The following is a 20,846-nucleotide window of genomic DNA, read 5'->3' as shown; positions in this document are numbered from 1 at the left end:
TTCCCTCCTCTTTGCTGCTGTACAGATACAGGTGGCTTGGATGTGGTAGCTTGCTGGACGTTGAACATGGTCATGATATTCTCATTGGTACGTTTTTGGAAATACCGAGAGACCACTGAGGCCCTACTACTCTGAGGACTGGGACCTCCTCGACAAGAATGAAGGAATGAATGCAGAAAGCAGTTCCCACTTAAAGGACATAAAGACCAAGCTGAGCTCTCTAACAAGATTCAACAATTCTGCAAGAGGAAACAATGCAGACCACAAAATTATTCAGCATAGATAGGATGTTCCTTCTCCTGCTCTGAAAGGGCAAGTAGTGCCTTAGCCGTTGGGGAAGAGGCACAGGCTCTGGAGAGGGCCTCTTCTGCTTTTGTCCTCATTCAGTTACGACTGCGCACCATCAGCTTTGATAGCGACCGATTGCTTGTGGTGAACAGAGTATACTTCATTTCCTAACCTCTTATTACTGACCTCTCTACACGGGTCTGTTTAATGCTACCGTTTCCAAAACCAGCTTTTGCAGTAGGGAGTAAAATGTGCCTTTCAGCTTCAGGGAGCCCTCTCATTCATGCTGGGTGAAAAGGCCTGAGAGAGCCTTGCTTTGTTAGATCCCTCGGAAATTGCGTTAACCACGCCCACCAGAGCCGAAAACTAGAGAACAGAACTCTGTTTAATGCTTAATGATTGGAAATGTTTAAAGTTGGCGGTTAGCATCCTCTTCTTTGTGGTCTTTTGTCCTGGAAATCTGCAAATTTTTTATTTTTTGCCATCAAATGCCTAAGATGCCCCTGATTTGATTTAATTTCCTGGTTTTTTTCTTTATCGGGGTGTGCAATGCCACGAATTGCTAGAGAAAGCAGGATACTCTTTCATATTCCTGTTTTTTCATCTACCTCTTCTGCTGTACAGTTACCTTGTATTCCTTAACTTTATTAGTTATTTCTAGTGTTTAATATTTTAGTATTTAGAAGTTCCTCAAGTTTAAGTAGGTGTCTTAAAGACGGCATAAACAGGAAACGGTGTTGAAACTTTGTAAGTCATGTATCACAAGAAGAAATTGTATTTACCATTTTTTGGGCTCAATAATACTCAGCAAGTCTCTAGCTGTTTTCAGTTTCTCTTAGCCCATTTCCTGTTATTCAGTAGGTGTTTTTTCTTAGCAGCATTTTGGAAGGAGGAGAAGTGCGCTTTTTGAGTTACAGAAAAAAGGTTGATTTATATCCTAATGCCAAAAGAAAGGGCTTGCTCATTCTGGGCTCCTGGCTCTGCAAGGCAATGCCATCATTTCGGCAGGTGGATTACTCTGGTTTTGGTTTCCTGTGGTAGGTCCCGTTAGATGAACTGCAGTTTGGTGATCAGTGCTGCTGAAGTTTGTCACGGTAGCTCAGGTTCTCTATGGGGAGATGCCATTTCTGATGAGTGCTTCTCTTCAAGCTCTCCATAGCTCGTAGAGAACAAGTGCCTTGTGAGTTATGATGGCTTACCTACAGTGAAGCAGATTAAAGAAAATTAATTAGCTAATCAGTGCAGAATGGGACAGTTACTTTTCTAGATTATCAGGTTTTTTTTTCAAGTAATCACAAACATTTGTTATCATGTTATAGACATACTAGATTGTTTCTTGATACAACTCAAAATGGAGCATTCATAGGGGTGTAACTTTCGTCATGTAGAACTCTTTTCTGGTCCTCTGTCCTGTGTTTTTTTAATATATTTTCATGTGCTTCAGCAGTTATGTTGCATATTGTAGCAGACTGCATGTGCTTCATGCAAAAATATGCATACTGAAACCAGCATGCGTGTTGTACGCATGCACATGTGTATGTGTATGTATCCTGCTGCTTCCACAAATGGGATAGCTGGGTTTCATCAAGAGCTCCCCTCTTCTGTCTTGTTGGTGCTGCCTGGGTATGGTAATGGCGTGCACACTGTCTGTTGGCTGCAGACATCCTGGTGTTGGATATGTTGATGTTTGTGTGGAAAGTTCTTCTGGACCATTCAAGTCTGCAAAGTCTCAATGAATTGGCAAGGGATGCGAAGCATAATAAGAAGGGCTTCCACAGGTACATTGGCCAGAAAAGGAATATTGAAGGAAATCCACAGCTGCTCCCTAGTAAGACAGGAGAACTGGTCACAACTGATACGGAGAAGGCTGGGGTACTCAACAGTTTTTCTGCCTCAGTTTTCAATGGCAATCACTCTTCCCACATCTCTCAAGCCCCTCAAGGCTGCTGAACCTCGCATTGTAAGTGAAGATCAGGTTTGAGACCACCGGAGGAACATACATAAGTCCATGGGACCCAACAAACTCCGTTGCATGATCCTGAGGGAATTGGCTGATGTAGTTGCCAAGCCACTCTCCATCATATTTGAAAAGTTGAGGCAGTTGGGTGAAGTCCCCAGTGGCTGGAAAAGGGGAAACATCATGCCCATTTTTAAAAGGGGTGAAAAAGAGGACCCTGGGAACTACTGACCAGTGTCAGCCTCATCTCTGTGCCCGTTACCAGGCAGAGATCATGGAGCAGATCCTCCTGGAAGATGTAGAAACATATGGAAGACAGGGAGGTGATTAGAGACAGCCAACATAGCTTCACCAAGGGCAAACTGTGCCTGAGTAATCTAGTGGCCTTCTACAATGGAGTGACACTATCAGTGGACAAGGGAAGAGCTACGGATGTCATCTACCTGAACTTCTGTAAAGCCTTTGATATGTTCCTACACAAGATTCTGGCCACTAAATTGGGGAGATATGGGTTTGATGGGTGGACTGTTAGATGAGTAAGAAATTGGCTGGATGGTTGCGTCCAAAGAGTTACAGTCAATGGCTCGGTGTCCAAGTGTAAACGAGTGGTAACAAGTGGTGTTCCTCAAGGGTCCACACTGGGACCAATACTATTTAATATCTTCATCAGCGACAGTGGGATTTAGTGCACCCTCACCATGTTTGCAGATGACACTAAGCTGAGTGGTGCAGTTGATTTGCTAAAGGGAAGGGATGCCATTGAGAGGGACCTTCCCAGGCTTGAGGAGCGGGCCCGTGTGAACCTCATGAAGTTCAACAAGGCCAAGTGCAAGGTCCTGCACCTGGGTCGGGGCAATCCCCAGTATCAATACAGACTGGGGGATGAATGGATTGAGAGCAGCCCTGTGGAGAAGGACTTGGGGATACTGGTGGATGAAAAATTGGACAAGAGCCAGCAATGTGCACTCACGGTCCAGAAAGCCAACGTATGCTGGGCTGCATCAAAAGAAGTGTGGCCAGCAGGTCGAGGGAGGTGATTCTGCCCCTCTACTCTGCTCTGGTGAGACCCCACCTGCGGTAGTGTCCAGCTCTGGGATCCCCAGTACAAGAAAGATATGGACCTGTTGGAGCAGGTCCAGAGGAGGCCATGGCAATGGTCAGAGGGCTGGAACACCTCTCCCATGAAGAAAGGCTGAGAGAGTTGGGTTTTTTCAGCCCGTAGAAGAGAAGGTTCTGGGGAGACCTTATTGCGGCCTTGCAATATACAAAGGGGGCTTATAAGACAGACTGAGTGAGACTTTTCACCAAGGCCTGTAGTGACAGGACAAGGGGCAATGGTTTTAAACTGAAAGAGGGCAGGTTTAGATTGGACAGAAGGAGGAAATATTTTATGATGGTGATGGCAATGGTGAGACTCTGGCACAGGTTGCCCGGAGAAGCTGTGGATGCCCCATCCCTGGCAGTGTTCAAGGCCAGGTTGGACGGGGCTTTGAGCAACCTGGTCTGGTGGAAGATGTCCCTGCCCATGGCAGGGGGGTTGGACTGGATGAGCTTTAAAGGCCCCTCCCAAACCCAAACCGTTCTGTGACTCTGTGAACTCACTAGCGCTAGGAGCTGCTTGTTCAACCTTTGCTGTACTTCTCTGTGTCCAGAGGCACCGTAGTTCAGAGCCTATGGACAGCGTTACAGCAGAGTATTGTCTCTCTTGTGCCCGGCTTGTGGCCTTCCAGGACAGTTCATCTGGCTCCCGTAGGTCGTGACTCATTCTGCTGGTCCTTAAGTGGCGTGTACGTCTCTCCGCGTTTTTTTGTGTGTGGTACCATTCCACTTTTAAGCTTGCAGAGATGTTACATGGATTACAAAACCTCACTTCCTTGCCTGGACACCTGCTTTGGCCTAACTGTCTGGGTTCAGTATGCCATGAACAATCATTTCCAAATCTCGCTTGCTGCACTTTACTGAGTAGCCCGTAAGAGCACTGTAGCTAAAAGAGCTTTTTTTGGCTGGAGTGAGGGCAAAGAAGAGTCATCTCGTGTTGTTGCACATGCCTCGGGCAACGTGGTGGGAGAGTAAGTGGTGCAGGGCAGCCTCCCTTCCCAGTTGCCTGCAGCTGCACCCAGTCCCGGGACGCTGGGAATTGCATCAGTGTCTCCCAGAGGCCTGGTTCCGCCAGCGAGGACCGGGAGAGGCCAAACTCCCCAGCAATTCTCAACTTTTGTTTTAAGAAGGAGGTTGGGAAGGGGATCTGCCTGCTCTGTGCTGAGAAAAGAGCTGGCTTCCTTTCCTAAGGGCAGCTTACCAGCGTGCCTCCTATAGGTCAGGCAGCTTTTCCTATAGACAGATAAAAAGTTTTGAAAAACTGTAAATTGGCAGATTTGTAATGGGTTTGAATTTGAAAAGTGAGATTTACGTGTGTATTCCACGTATGTATGGAATATATATGTATTTGGGTTAACTGTGCACCCAAACATTCTTAATTTAAGGCCTTTTGTGCCAGCTTTTCACTCGGTGAATTTATAACTAAGCATAGTTAGTTAAAAATATCTGAAGAACAGTTTGTAACGAACACACTATACAGCCAAACAGCATTACTGTCACAGAAATGTCACGTAGGTTGAAAATTCAGATGTCTGTTCCTAACTCAGAAATTCAGTTGCTTGAGTGCATTTTCAGTAGCTGAATGGACGGATGCAGAAGCTCTTGGTTGGTGCTGTAATGTTAAAAGTTAACTTTTTTCTTTTAATTTCAATATACTGTTGATTTAAGCGGCTCAAATTGGAAACTGCTTCTCACTCTGCTTTATTTTGTGCTATTTTTGGTGGGGGACTAGTTCCCAAAAGACTAGGATCAACCTAAACTAACTAATCTGGCAGTTTGGAAGGTTGTTAGGAAACGGCAGTGGATGGGCCATGGGGGAGGTCTGGGTAAGCTTTTGTTCGGGACAGCTTCCCCCACTTCCTTCCCAGTAACTCTGAGCTTGGGCCCATCACGCATAAAGGCTAGAGCCTTGATATTCGTAGGCAGCTTTACAAGAGACACGGTGCTGGAGGTTCGACTGGAAGTGGTTGACACCTGATGTTTAAAGGAACGTTGTAAGTATAAAGTGGTCTTCTAGATGCGATGCTTGATCAGGATCTCAGTTCGGTTTCTGCTGGCTCAAGGCCGTATGCTTCCCCATAACGTGTATGTGAGCTCTACCTCAAGATGCTGAAAGTCCGAAGCCAGCGAGTAAACGTGGCGTACAGGAGCGCCGTGGGAGGACAGAGCTATAAGGAGGCTGTTCTTGGGATGGCTTGGTAGTTCATAGCTTAAATGTTCCCTTTATAATCAAGCCTTGCAACACCGATACATTCAAACAGGGCTTCAGCGTATCAGCAGTGCTGTCACAAAAGACAAACTTGCAAAGATTTTCTTGATTTCTTCTAAATCTCTTGAGATAAAGGCATTAAAAGGAAAAATTACGTTGACATGGAAAAAAGCTCTCTGAAGTAGAAAATATCTGTGACAAATTTTGAAGCACCGAGTGGAGCTCCACAGAGTTTGTTATCAAATATTCTGGGTAAGAGAGTTATTCCAAGGAAAAATAGCCTTAATTTCATAAGGTAATCCTTTTTCTTTTAGAGATCCTTAGGCACATACATGCACACATGAAGAATCCTTGAACTGAGGTAGGGCAGAAGGTGCGCATCAGTAACTTGATTGGTAAAAATAAATAAAAAATTAGAGGTTTTTTAACATGTTTCATTTAGTAGTTCCTATAAGCCTTTCAGTTGGAGGTTCAGTGTGAAAGATACACTGCAAGGGACCCAGATACTTAAACATGTAATTAAAAGATTTGGCTCTTTACATAGCCCTTTAAATTGCCCAGCTGTGGTAACTGGAAAGCAGTGCCCCCCTTCTTCAGTAAACCTTCCCGGAGGGAAAAAGGATTGTTTTCTGTTTGTTTTTTAAAAAGGATAATTTCAAAATTCTGTCTTGGATGTAGTTAGGCAAGCAGTGGAACTGGCAAAAGATCAGGCGTGGTAACATTTTTGGATGCTGGAAAAAGCAAAATGAGTGGTTTGAGCAAGTGTTCCTGCTGCTGCGGAAATAGTAATGTGGGTTAGGTTAAAAAAAGCGCTGTGATCTTGTTGTATAAAATCACATGCTTAGATACAGATGATCTGGGACTGTAGCACTGACATCTCCCATCCAATTGACTTTGTTTTATAAAATGTGTTTTAGCTTAATGATATTATTACACAGAACGTTTATCTCGTTTGAGCTATGCTTATCACCTTTGTCAATGGGCAGTAACAGTTGTTCTCTTACTTAATGTTAATGATTGATGATTTCTTGAATCATCTTTGATCCCCATGGCCTACAACACGACGCCGTCTCTTCGTGGTCTCTCGTTGCGCCTGATCTTCTGCATAGCATACAGACCCAGGGGTGGAATGGCTCTTCCTGCGCAGGGCTCCTTCCTTTGGAAGCTCTTTTCTTCCTTCCGTTAGGCTTCTGTACGTGTAGCAGAGCCATGGGGTTTGAGTGAGGATGAGACAGTGTCTGGGTGAGAATTTAGGCTGAAACACCCAACGGGAGCCAGAAATGAAAGGCTGTACTCAGATTCTCAGGTAGTTAAATGACTTGGCTGCTTTTTGAAGTACAAACGTCTACTGGTGAGGAATTGGAGTTACCTTGTACTCTCTGAAGATACTGAAAGTGTTACTGGGGAAGAATTAAGATTACTCCTTATTTGCTCCCTGTAGGGAACAATAAAAGATACGACAATGCAAAATGAAATGAAAACCAGCAATTTAAATTGTGCCAAACTAATCTGAGCTCTTTCTTTGGCAGCTGATACTCTAAATAAAAGAAATTCAGTAAATCTTGTTTCTTTGTGGAGATCATTAAGATACTTGGTATGATAGTCAGAGCAGGACTGGGAAACGTTATGGCTCGTCGAGGAATCGTGGTGAATTAGCCAGATCCTGAGGTGAGATGGTAAAGGGCAGAATTATAAGAGAAAATATTAAGCAAGAAGACGACCACTGGAAGAGTTTCTTAGCGATAGTCTGAACACTGTCTTATTTTGATATAATTAATGGCTATTCTAAAAGTTGAAGTGTATTGGGGAAGCTAACTGGAAAAAGATAATTAATAGAGCTCACATAGAGAAAAATCAGGATAACACAAAAGGAAAGAAAGCGTTTGGGGTAGGAGTAGGATGAAAATGAGTAATACAAAGTGCAGTGCTCTATATTTAGCTAAAACTGTTTGAAGGGGAATATTCTTACTAATACATGGCAATAGTGAAACCTCATCTGAAAGGCAGTGTATGATTCTGGTCACACACTGAAGACTCTGCAAAGTGCAGCTGCTACAGAGAGGGGATGTCAGAGGGGACGATCTGAGCCATCGCGAGCGGGTTCGAGGGAACCCTGCTCGGGCAGGGGGTCCCCGAGCGCTGCCGGGGAGACTTGGAGGGGGCAACAGATGCAGCCGGGCAGGGTTTGATCACCGTTTGTGACAGGTAACTTACTGTGTCTGTGTGGGTCTAGGCTCCAGCTCGAGTCGGTCTTTAGTAGTTTGTCATTCGTTGTTACGTGCAGTATCTCAGTTTTACCGCTTTGCAGAGAACTGTATCAATTTTTTTTTAATTTAGTTGGGATGATATAAAATGTCCATGTGAAGCTTCCTGTGAAGGCAGGTGATGGTGATGAGGGTTTCCTTTCAGCAAGTACTTACAAGGACTTGAGATCCAGAACATGTAGGAAAAGGAGGCCATGCCTTCAGTTTCTATTTGTGGCTTTGATTTATAGTATCCTTTTGCCATTTCTGTTACTGGTAGACATCTGCGAGTCCCAGGTCATCGTAAAATGTGCGGACCCTGGTTAAGAGGTGAGTGTGTGGAGATTAAGTATCGTCTGTTTTAGAATGGTCAAGAACAGAATTTGGGCGTTATCGTACAGACCAAATTTTAGCTGCCCAGCCGTACACCCTTTAGGTAATATAAAGCACTAGTCTCTAAGCCGTACTTTTTCCCCCAGTAAGGTTAGAGTTCAGAATTTTGGAACTTTCTGCTAACGGTGCGGTCCAGTGAACGGCTCTGTACATTCCTGACAGCGTGTGCTCGGCTTCTCCCAGTTAATGGTCCCGCTGGCACCAGCTCTGGAGCTGCAGATCTTACAGTTGCGGATTGTACACACACACACACACACACTCTTTTATATGTATAAAACCAAAATACACTCTTCTGCCCCACAAAAGAGCACTCACAGTTTTACACTTCTATGATGCCTATGAGAATAGTAGCATATTCTAGTGTTCCACCAGGTTTATATTTATTAGTTCAGCTCTGGGTTGGCTGATGTTCTTATCGCTCGCAGTGTCCGGTAGGTTTTTTTTAATACTTTCCAATTATGGTCTGTCTCTGTTTAGTTCTTGCTGTTATGTATACATTGGAGGCCTTTCTTCCACTTACATAAATCATTGATTGTTGCAGTTTTGGCTGATGAGTGTGACTCTGAAATACAAATAATACAAAAAAGGCCCAAACCCTTTAATGCAAACTGCTTATAGTGCTGTGGTGTGGTTTCCCTGTCTGTGGCCAGCCTTGACTCAAATCCAGCAAAGCATTTCTGTGTATGAACATAAACTTTGATTTTTAGTTCAAGCTATTTGCAGTTAAAGTTAATTCATGCATATATTGTGTCCATTGTTGATATTATAGAGCTATAATCTAAGTCGTGTTAGTTTTCTGGTGTGAAGTTGTTAATTTTGTTTACAGAATTTAACAGATTTTTACAAGCTGGCTGGCAGCTGCATTAGGGTATTCTGCTCAGAATTATAATGGAGGCATAAATAGCGAACATGGAAGATTAACTCATATTCCTTTGCGTTACAGCTAGTTGTGTCCCATCAACATGTTCTGGAAGTTTGATTTGAACACAACATCACATGTGGACAAGCTGCTGGATAAAGAAGATGTGACACTTCACGAGCTGATGGATGAAGATGACATCTTACAGGAGTGCAAGGCTCAGAACCGCAAGCTGCTGGACTTCCTTTGCCAGCAGCACTGCATGGAGGAGCTGGTCAACCTCATCACCCATGAGCCCCCTGTGGATATGGACGAGAAGGTCCGCTTCAAGTAGGTATTTGTTTTCTGTCCTATATGAAGAAGACTGGATGAGACGTCTTGATGTTGGAAATGCTCTGGTGCGAGATGGGTGTAATCTCTTCAGTCTTGGGAAAAAGGCTTCCGAGTACTGTGAAATATTTCACAGCGTTTTGTTATTTGTAGTGAATTTTCAGAAGCTTGTTTCTTTATTTTTAATGGTTTAACATTGAGCTTGTCTAAAAAAAGATTTCTTGCTGTTTGTTCAAAACTTTGCAAGCAAAATAATCAGCATCTCAAAAGTACCTTTAGTACGCTTTTATCAAAATTGCAAGCAAAGAGCATTCTGCTTTGAGTTATACATTCCTGAACCTGATTGGTTTTCAGTAGTCAAGCCCACAAAAGAAGTGAGCTGTACAGTGAATAAAAGATGAAATATTTTCAGTGTGCTGCCTATGCAAAAACTGCCGCTTTCAGTGATCATCTGGTTAGGGAGAGGGCCTAGCTCTGTAAAGAGCCTCTTTCTTAGGATGGTGAACTCTAGATGTGTTCGGTTCTCATCAAGCTGTGTTTATACATTTCTAACTAAATGTATACTTGAAAATATTTACATTTTGGATTTGGGAAGTTTGTTTTTGCTAAGTTTATGTAAAAATAAAAGGCTGCTCTGTGTATAAATAAATAAATAAAAATGGGTGAGTTTGTCACTGTGGGAATGGTTCGGTGTTGGTTATTGCTGTTGTTGCTTGAAATCCACAGAAGAAATGGTAGCGTTGTTTAGGCGTATTGTTAGGTGAGCTAGTTGATCAACTAGCTTTAGGTGACTCTTTCCAGGCAAGTGAATGCCGGGAAATACATTATGTAGTAACTTTGAATATTATATGGCTGTTTTTGCAAGGCTTCTGCTATAAAAGGTGAATTACCAGAAGGAACCAGGAGTACTAGTTTTATACTATTGTCCTACAAATGCAAATTTTGTACAGATTTAAACCAGGGACATGGCACACAACAGTCTTTGGACTTTTTGCATTTCCTGTCTCATAGCAGAATAACTGGCTTTCCATGGGGTGACTGGCTTTGTGCTTACTGCAGCACCTTATCCATGTTGTTTGCACAGCTAACCTGAGACAAACTCAAACCCAAAGTGTCTGGTTGAAGAAGATGGGCAATACTGTCCTTAGCGCTGAGAGTTAATGATCAGAGGAAGTGTTGAACAGTGCGAGACTTGCGGCCTTCGCTGGCATCTGGGTATATTTTGCTGGAGGAGAGGATGAGGGATATCAGTACCATGCCAGTACTAATTCATACATTGTCTGTACCACTGCAGAATACTACTTCAGTTAACCAGGCCATACTTTTAAGTCCTGTTCTTCTTGAGATTTTTGTGGCTGCCGTCAGAAGATGGTTTATATCTCTGATCCTGCATGCTGAAGGGTGGAAGTGGAAACCTTCTCCTATTGTAACCAAACAGACTGAGAATAAGGAAAGGTGGGGACAAATGGAAATTTCTCAAGAAGCAAAATCCTTAATGCAAACCAAAATGAAGAGGGAAGCTCAGCATGAGAGTGTTTACTCGCAGGCATCCTTGAATTTCACGTGCAGGATTATATGCCTTTTCATCAGCTTTTGAAGGTAGTGTGTGGTTCAGGCAGCTCAAGGCCAGGCTGGCTGATGAGGAGGCACAGACAAAGGAGACGGTGGTGGGAGGAGGTCAGCCTCCAGCGCTGCAGTCCCCTGTGCTGGCAAGACAGAAGAAAGTCTTGTGTTGGGAAGGCCTCAAGCGAGCAGTCTCATTGACCGATCTCTTCATCAGATGATGGCATTGTATCCTCTTCCTCTTCTACGAGCGGTCTGTAAGGTGCCTGCTCAAAAAGCAGGTATAGTGGTGGGAAGCGTGGTTATACACCGTAGACAGATAAGCGAGTCTTTGATGGCAACAAGAACTGTCTAGTGACCTGCTTGCCAGGACAAATAGAGCTGATCTTTATGAAGTATTTTTTTGGAAATGCTTCCAGTACCATATGTAGACCAGGCCGAGAAGCATTTTCAAACCATGATGAGGCACTGGAGAGGGGAAAGAGGGTTTAAGCTTATTAGAAACTGGGGAAGCTTTTGGAATAAATAAAGGCTAAGCAGGAAGAATGGACTCTGTCTAAATCCAAATGGAATCCAATTTTTGGCTCTTAAGAAAAGGTTGTGAAAGTTTTTAAACTGGAACAGGGGAGAAACTTGATAGGTTTGGAAGGACATGCAGCTCAGAATGATGCATGCTGTGGGAAATGGAATCATCAGAATGCTTTAGTCTTGAAACGTCGGTAGGATGGAAGTTCAGAAAGGAAACTGCAAAGAGGAAAACTCGTCAGTAAATCCCCATCTAAGCATAGCATGCAAAACTGAGCAACCAGATGAAGACCTGTAGCAATCGAAGTGTATAAACTATTTGAACTGTAATGTCTATTTATAATGAACTTGTTGATGTACTGGGGTGTCTCAAAAACCTGTTGAGACCATGTGATGAGAGTACAGCTTATAGGAAAGGCAGAGTGGACTCTGCTAGCGTAAGAGTGGGCTGTAGGGGATAGAGAGCTGAGTGTCAAGTGAGATAAGTTAGGGGCAGTGTGGAAACCTTCCGGGTTGGGAGGCCATGCCTAAATAGAAAGGGTGAAGTATTAGATCTGACTCTGAAACTTGGGGTCTGTAAAGGCTGCAAGAGCAGGACGTGCTATAACAGTGAGAGGTTTCATTTATTCCCCTGTTGACAGGATATATGTCACAGGGAGGCACGGTGCATGAATTTGTAGGAATCATGAATGCCTTTTGCATGGAGCAATGAGCCAGAAAAAGGAGAAATAACTCTTCATATACCCTTGGGGGCTCTAAGAAATATAACTGTTGTAAAATCACTTTGTAATAGTAACCATAATGTACTCAGATTTAACATCCTTGTAGGAGCAAAAAAGACATAAACAGCATTATCAAGGGCTGGGAGTTTGTTTTTCTAACTTTTAGGAATGGAACTACATAAATATGAGGAGGCTAGTTAGGAAGTAAATGGTACCGTGAAAGGGCAAAAAGCTCACAGCTGGCCTGGAAACGTTTTAGAGGCTCATGGTAAATGCAGACCTTGTATTACAAAGATTTTTAAAAAATCCTAATGTAGAAACCTGGCTTGGTTAAAAAACAATAATCCCTTAGAGGTAGAAGTACATCCTCACAAAAGGGAAGTTGTGTCCAGATATGGGAAAAGGATATTGTGGCTAGTTAATCTGTGAGACTGAACGAAGGGATTTTGAGAAGCAGTTTGCTGAAGGCAAAACCACTAATACTCTAAACCCACCAAAATAAGGAAGCTTCTCTGAGAATGTGTAGGGCAGATGGGTGGTCCAAGCGTAAAGAGGAAGATAGGACCACAGCAGAAAATCTAACTGAACTGCGTGTGTTGGTGCTCACTTCAGAGTCTTCTCAGGAGATTCCCAAGTGGTGTCTTTCTTTACAGGGGAATAGTCTGAGGAACTGTCGCAAATTGGAGCATCCATGGAACAAAATCGGTCGGATAATTGTTCGGACTGGCTGGTATTCACCCGAGCGATTTAAAGGAATTAAAATATGAAATTGCTCACCTGGTCAACCTTAAAACCAGTGGAATGGAAGTGGCAGATAGGACACCGGTTCTTAAGAAGAGTCTGTGAGCCAGTACGTGTGGCTTCAGCATTGTGCACATTGAAAAATTTATGGTATAGCATTACGATTCATAGACACCTCTCTAAATGCAGGCTCTCGGCCATCGCACAGTGCTGCTTCTGTAGAGGGAAGTCAGGCTTCAGTTCAGGAGCTGAGTTTGATGGAGTCAGTGAAACACATGGATAATGGTGATATGCCTAATGTGGCATAAGTAAGAGTCCTGAAAAGATAAGGTCCCTTATCAAAGACTGTTGGAAACAAGCTGTCATGGGATAACAGAGAAGGGTTCTGTCATCAATTAATAACCGTTTAAAGAAAAGAAATGTAGATGAGGGAAAAAGGGCCAGTTCTACCTTTCTGGTTTTGCACTACTGAGTCCTGTGCGGTTTGATATAGTCACGCATGAAATAAAGGGAGGTGAATTATAAATGTAGGAAGTTGATAATGCAAAATTACTTAGGTTAGTTAAAAGGTAGAAGGATTTCATGATGTTACATGGCCAAGCAGTAATAAAGCAAATACAGTCAGTGCTGATTGTGTAATGACTGATGGCCTAAGGTACATGCGCACATTGGCGGGCTTCAAATTAGCTTTTACGTCTTGGGGAAGGCTTTGGAGTCCTCGTGGGCAGCATGCTGGAAATACTCGATAAACAGCGAATGTGAGTGTCTGTTCATGAGCAAAAGCACAAGGCTCTACACAAAGCAATGCAGTGTACGTACTGGAAAAGTTATTGCCATCCTGTAACGCTTGTCTTCACCCTCTATATACTGCCAGGACAAGAAGTATTTTCCTTGTAGAGAACCAAATGGAACTGTGATGAGCAAAGTAAGGCTTAAGTTAGGAAGGTTGAGGTGTGGAATTTCTTCCAAAATAAAAATTCTATTCAATTAATATAACAAAACCAAACCAGTAAAGCTGGGCATAGAGCGATGCACTCGAAAGCATAGTAACTGAAAGGAAGCTCCAGCTTGAGCTGTGAATTGGAAAGAGCCAAGGGCCAGCAGAGCATCCTGCCAGTTAAGGCACGTGTACAACACTGGGATGAAAGCCACACGTACGTAACTGCTGGGTACAGCCGAGGCAAACCCATGGGAAGAACGGGCAAGTGGACAGTCAGCTGAAGAAAGAGCTGCAGGTCTCTTCACAGAAGAGGTGCAAATGCCAAGAACAGCCATGTGGGATCAAATGAAAAGATCTTCCTTTCCTGGTGCCCGGTCCCTGACGGTGGTCCTAGCAATGTCTTTATACGATGGCATGCTCGAACATGCTGTACTTGAGATACGGGCATACTGTGAATTCACGTAATGACACACTGTTTTTCCTATGTGTTCCTGTTGTATGATTTCCAGCAATCCGTGTGTCCATCTTGTCACTCCAAGAGCTGAGCTGAAATTTCCCAAGACCTACAATAATTCTGCTCTTCCTTCCCTGATAGGTGGCCCTTAGCTTAGGGGACGTTGCCAGCTGCGTGAAATGTGCTGTGTCTGGGGAGGTGGGAGATCAAAGCTCAGAGCGGAGGGTCCCACTTTCAGGTTCGGGAGGGTCTGTTAAGATTTCTTCTTGAGTTTCTGTTAATGAGGTTTAGAGCAGAAATCTAACTTCAACTAAGAGAGAAAAACACAGCAGATAAGTGCTGCAACCCAGATTCTGTTACACGCTCACAGGCCTTGCGGCAGAGGTGGCAGAGATGTGAGGTACCTAGCTGTTGCTGCAGCTTGTTTCTGTGTGGTTTTCTTCCTTTGAGATTGAGGCTAGGAAAAACAAAATCTTGCTGTGTATTGCAAGATTGTTTCAGCTTCACTGGTGTACAAAAGTGAAGGTATTCCCTTTGTGGTGTAGAAACAGTCATATTATTGCAGGAGTGTTTTCTGTTGATCTTGGAGTTGGCTTGTGTGTACAGTTACAAAAAGTGGTAAGCCTTGTATAATTCCTGAAGGTGGGAAATCTGTTGGGCTTGTGTCTCATGGAATGGCACGATTTTTATTTGGAAGGTGAATGCACTAAAAGAATGAACGTGCGTTTGCAGCATGGTGGGTTTTTTAATGTTGCTATTAATTTAGTTGGCCGTTATTAAAATACGTAGTAAATTTTCTTTTTGCTTTTGGGAAAAAAAAAAGATAACCAGCTCTGCTTGCAGAGAGAAAATGCTCAAACTGTGAAGGACAGGTTTTATTTTTAATCTGTATCACTTGCTAACAAATCAGAACCACTTTAGGAAGCGTGGGTAAGAACTGGCACTCAGCGGGAGGTTTGGTGTTCAGAATTGCTGCTTTGTGCTCAGCACTGCTGCACTGCTCCAGCACGCCCTGTCAGAGTCTTTAAAGAATTAGTGGGGTAAGAGTAAATCATGGTTTAAAAATAAAGTCCAGCTGCCTTTTGACTCTAGGATCATATATATCATTGAAACTGTGAAAATAGCGTTAAAGTTCAGTGCTAGGTTGGGTTTCACAGCACTAACGAAGTGCTGTTTCTGACTCCAGTAACCTGTGAGTAGGTCTTTGTCGAAGGGCTTCTCTTAAGCCCTTTTTATAGATGGACAGGAGCTAGAATATGGACTTAAGACACTCATCTAACAATGAAACGCTGAAATGAGGTTTTAAAAAAACCAAAAACTAGCTGGATGAATTTCAGTGTTGTGGTGCGCATGCAAGACAGCCTCCCATCCCCTGCTTAATTCCTTCTTTGCATGAGTAATGGAGAGTCTGAATCGGTGAAGTGTTTGCAAAACAGTGCCAGGTAGCTCTACGTTACAGCTGGCTTTTAATGTAGGATCTCAACCCGAAGAAACTTCGTCGTTTAGCAAAATTAACAGCCCCCCAAAAGTGGCTTTTTGTGTTGACTTAGGTTATTGTTTGGTATGTATGCACGTTGATATTTGAGCCTTTGTCTAATTATAAACAGAATGTTAATTGTAAGCATGTTATTACCTTTTCGGATCATAAATGTGACCTATTTCTAAAAGCATGACCTGGAAGAGCAAGAAACAAGGTCAGGGAAAAAAAAGGATTTCATTAGCTGTCAAATATGATTTCATATTCTGATTTAAGTGAGCAAAATTATCTAAACCAGGCACAGTAATATTTTCTGAAAAGTTAATTTTATGGAAGATTGTAGACATTACTGAAAAATTGAAACTCGGAAGGTTGGCTATGAACTGCTTGCTCTCGTACATAGTGTATGCTCATTTGTTAGGGGTTTTGTGTTAGATCTGATGTTCTGTCTCTAAATTGTAGTCTTCTCGATTTAAAAAAAAAAAAAAGCAATGCTTATTTATTTATTATTTACTTCAGCTCCAGTAGTGGAAAGAATAATTTTTCAGAAGCATTACAGAAACCTGCTAAAATATGCATTCTTCAAATCAACCTTCAATTTTTGGGTTAATTTTAGTTGTGCAAATGGATTTGTGTGAAAGGATTTTAAGAGATTGTAGGTGCATTGACACTGATTAAGCATTGCATCACTTTTGAAAATCAGAAATAACTGCAATTTGAAGGCGGCTGAGATGCATAATTCAGTGGTTAAAAAAACCACGTGATGTGCTACAGGAAATAGGGTTTCCTTAAAATGTGCCATTAATGTAGATGGCCCTTGTTTCTCATGTGGGTTTTTTTTTCCCCTGTCTCCAGGAAGGGCAATCCTCCTACTCTTTACTTTATAACTTTAATACGGGAAGATTTTCTTGAGAGTTTTCATTTCACCTTTAGTTGCTCTGGTTCTGTCCCTCCAGATATCCAAACACAGCCTGTGAACTGCTGACCTCGGATGTGCCGCAGATCAACGACAAGCTAGGAGGGGATGAAACTCTGCTGAATATCCTCTATGACTTCTTGGATCACGAGCCTCCTTTGAACCCTTTGCTTGCCAGTTTCTTCAGTAAGACTATTGGGAATCTCATTGCAAGAAAAACGGAACAGGTAGTGATTAGATTTGTCCTGATACGTAAGCACATATTAATTCCCTGACATTGGTTGTGTTGTATGGTGGTATCATTGCTACCCTCGTGATCTCGTATTCTTAAAGTTGAAAAATAGCTCGCCATACTCTTTGAGATGGGAGTTGAAATGTAGGCTTTGAAAAGTTCTTCGGATTCCTCAGTTGGGGGAGTTGCTGGCTCATTTAGACACCTTTGCATCGTTTTGCTTTCAGATCTGCAGTAGCTGGGATATTCCTGTACCACAGCTAAAGCTTTATTTTCCGTACACGGGCTTATTGATGCATCCTTTGATCATTGCCCAGAATCATCTCGTTACATGAACAATGCCTCAGTCTCATGCCTGTAAAAGGGGTGCTGGGAACATGAGCTGAACAGTGCTTTAGGAATACATGCGTTCCAATTCAAAATTGATTTTTTAAATGAAGGCTGTCAGAGAGCCTTAGTGGAATGAAAAGTTCTCCAGCTTCACCAGCTTCTTGACACTCTTATTTCTGTGGGCTTGGGTTTCTTTGTGGCATAGAGGAAAGATGAGATAGCTGAAAATATTTGATTCAGTATTGCCTTGAAATGAGAATGTTATTCTCTTCTCTCGTTCTCTGGAGAATTTCTCAACCTAGTAGCTGTTTTGCATCAAGATTGGTTGGTTGAGACAAGAAGGTGAAGTACAGGAAGTTCTGTGTGCCATGTCTGTATGTTGTACTAGCAACTGATGATGACACTTTTATTTTTAGGTGATTGCATTTTTAAGGAAAAAAGACAAATTTATTAGCCTGGTGCTAAAGCATATAGATACATCAGCAATGATGGACCTCCTGCTTCGTCTAATCAGCTGTGTGGAGCCCGCGACTCTACGGCAGGAAGTACTGAATGTGAGAATTTACTACTTTGTTTCTTTACTAGATTGGGAACGAGGGTCTTGGTTTGTTTGTGTCTTAAAGAAATGGAATTCTTCTTGTCATTTATTATGGGAGCAGATCCACTCTTCTGAAAACTACTTTTCTCAGCACTAGAGTCTGCACGTTGGTTACTGTGGGTACTTCAGCCTGTTTGTGGCTTGCACGGTTCAGCCACTGGCAGTAAAGCATTTTCAACTCATTTTTCCATATAGCAACCACTATTTACTCTAGCTGTTTTTGCTGTAGAGCTTTGACAAAGGAAATTTGTAATCTTTCCCAGTGTTCAGAATTTTAGACTGATAGTTTGGGACAGTAATTTGTTTAATTCCTGGCCGTGTTCAAGGGTGTATGTGATTTTGGAGATGATATCTCATGCCTCCTCCTTCCCCTTCCTCTTTAATAGGCAGCCTGATAAAATACCTCATTGAGACGCTTAGTTTGCTTTACAGGTAGGACAAGTTTTTCTCCCTGCATAGCCCAGTCTGGGTGAGGCTGCGTCATCCCCCCTTTAGTGGGCAGATGTGCAGGATTGGAGGGAAGAAACCTACTTTAGCTCCTGCTCAGTAAACCAGAAGAGCAGTGTTCCTTGTGGAAAACGCACTTGAGTCCCTGAAGCCCACACCAGGATTTATAAGTTTGGCAGGCTTTGCTGCTTAAGTCGTCTGTGTCCGGAGCATTGACCCCACCATAGCTGAGCAGGTAAATGTTCTTGTGGAGACTCACGATAGATGCTTTGATCGATCATCATGCTTTGATAGATCATTGTTCGATTCCTCCTCTCAGCCTTAGGGTGCATCGTGCAGTACACCCGCTGTTACAGAGAAGGAAAAAAATACAGGCACAAATCAATCCTTACAGGCCTGTATGGACATTCACCCATGAAGGGAAGTCGTCATTTTTGGACAGGGAAGTCAGCAATTCAATTGGTTAGACATCAAATAGTAACACCAAGACAGGAGATGGGAGGAAAAAGCCTTCAAGAGATGGGCTGACGGAGGACAGTGATGACGGAGGATTCACTGGAAGAGAAAGCAGCTTTGCAGAAAAGGCCCAACCACATCCCCGGCCATGACGGCCCGAGGGCAGCCATGGGGGTGAGGGCAGGGATTGCTCCGCTCTGCTCAGCGCCGGTGAGACCCATCAAGATACTGGGGCCAGGCTGGGGCTCACCAGCGCAGGACAGACATTGCAATAGTGCAGTGTAATATTACCAAGATAAATGCAATTATTTTTTCTTCTGATGTTAAAATGACATTTTAACTGAGTAGTGGTTTTCCTGGATGGATGGCTTCCGTCCAGGAAACTTCCAAATATCCAGGTTTCCAAATATCAACCATCCATAAACAGGCAGATCTGGATGGGATATATTTTAACCCCACCCTATCAGGTTAATTCTACCTGTTAAAGATTTCACACAGTCAAAAAAAAAGAAAACAAAGTGAAGATACCAAGCGGCACTGGAGGTGCACCTGAAGTTGTGGGGGTTTTTTGGGGTTGGGTTTTTTTTTCAAATACTCTTAATGTAAGGATTATCCTCAAGCATTTAAAAATCTGATGGCTTAAGGACTTCTCAGAAAAACAGAAAGTAGTAGCAATATTGAAATTTGGGATTGAATGTTTAGAGAAGCTACTTATCAGCAATTTTGGCAATCTATTCAGAAACTTCAGTCTCCAGAAAAGTTAATTTGCAATCTTGATTTTTGGTAGGTATTAGAAATAAAAGTTGTACTTCATGGACTGCTTTAGCTTTTCATCACATCCGGAAGAAAATACTGTCGGCTAGTAGCTAGAACGGTTGCAAATTGTTTGCTGTCTCAAAGCAGTCTTCATATTTCTTTGGGATGCTGGACATCTCAGGTATCAGACGCTTTTGAGTTTTAGCAAGAGGAAAAGTATTATTATTACTTTTTCAGGAACTCATACAGCTGCAGTTGGCTGATCTTCCCAGGGTCTCGCTCCTGCTTAGCCACTCTTCTCCCACTCCTCACTGCTGAAATGCAGAACGTGGTCCATCGAGCAGCCTGTTAGATGGTCACCGTAAGGGCGTGCACCCATTATCAAACAGCACAGCGGAGTCCATCTGTCTCGTGATCTGGATCTGAGCTGCACTTTTTCATTTGTCTGCCTTTAATTAACTTCTTATATATTGTGTGATAGATTCCTGTGTGTTGTCATCTGCTGTTAAACAGTTTCCAGTTGATCGATTGCTCTGTCCATACATTGGACCTGCATGCAGCATGGCATGTTTACAATATGTCTTTAAATGCCATATTCAGGGTTTTTTCCCTGTTTGCACATCTTCCTCCACGCAGCAGCTAGTGTTTTGGATAGACATCCTGTGCCATAGATTTTTGTTAGCTGTTTATCAATTACTTTGATAACACAGTGACAGCAATTAAACTTTGTACTTTAAGACTTCCCTAGTATTGATGTACCCTGCTGCTGGATGGTATCTAAGGAGGTCTAACAATACATCAGGGTCTCCAGTTTACGCTGCAGCTGCTTCCCAAGTAGAATATGAATGTTACCGGAACAACAAAATGCCTTCTACTTTGCACTGGTGTGACTTAGCAAAAGCTGAAAACTTTGATAGCCAAGTAAAGTTTGAGGAGCACAGTTTTTCAGTAGAAAGTGCTGCTGTCGAGGGTACATCGCTTAGGGGTGTGAAAAGACCACCTCTCCACTTGACATTGCTATGCTGGCAAAATCTTTCTGTGAACTTTAGTTGGTTCGTTGTGTGTTTTTTGCTGTCTGGAAAGGTAGTGTTTTACAGTGTCAGATTTATGAAGAAGATATCTTAAGTTTTCAGTTAAACAGAATTATATGCTGCATAACAAGTCCCACAGTACCTCTCCTTAGGGATTTGATGTCCACATTGTCGCTTTGACCTGGCAAGTCAGAGACTCCCTGATAATCGCACAAGAGTCTAATTCTCTGGCCTTCCATTTTAGAGATCCTTAGGCTGTGATAGCTGGACAGTGCTGGTGG

General features: G+C 42.8%; 1 protein-coding gene across 4 annotated transcripts in view; it reads left to right on the top strand.

Moving 5' to 3' along the window:
- Positions 1-20,846, top strand: part of PPP6R2 (protein phosphatase 6 regulatory subunit 2) — a 107,310-nt gene that overhangs the window by 39,452 nt on the left and 47,012 nt on the right. For all 4 annotated transcript variants that reach the window (XM_072856372.1, XM_072856349.1, XM_072856358.1 and 1 more), the window contains 3 exons: positions 9,132-9,377; positions 16,756-16,942; positions 17,694-17,831. In XM_072856372.1, coding sequence (XP_072712473.1) covers positions 9,151-9,377; positions 16,756-16,942; positions 17,694-17,831 — 552 coding nt within the window. In that variant the 5' untranslated portion in view covers positions 9,132-9,150. The remainder of the gene's footprint in view (positions 1-9,131; positions 9,378-16,755; positions 16,943-17,693; positions 17,832-20,846) is intronic.

Source organism: Ciconia boyciana, chromosome 1 (assembly GCF_034638445.1).
Source record: "Ciconia boyciana chromosome 1, ASM3463844v1, whole genome shotgun sequence".
Classification (NCBI taxonomy): Eukaryota; Metazoa; Chordata; class Aves; order Ciconiiformes; family Ciconiidae; genus Ciconia; species Ciconia boyciana.
The sequence above is the reverse complement of the archived record's forward strand: the minus strand, read 5'-3'. Positions and strand labels throughout refer to the sequence as shown.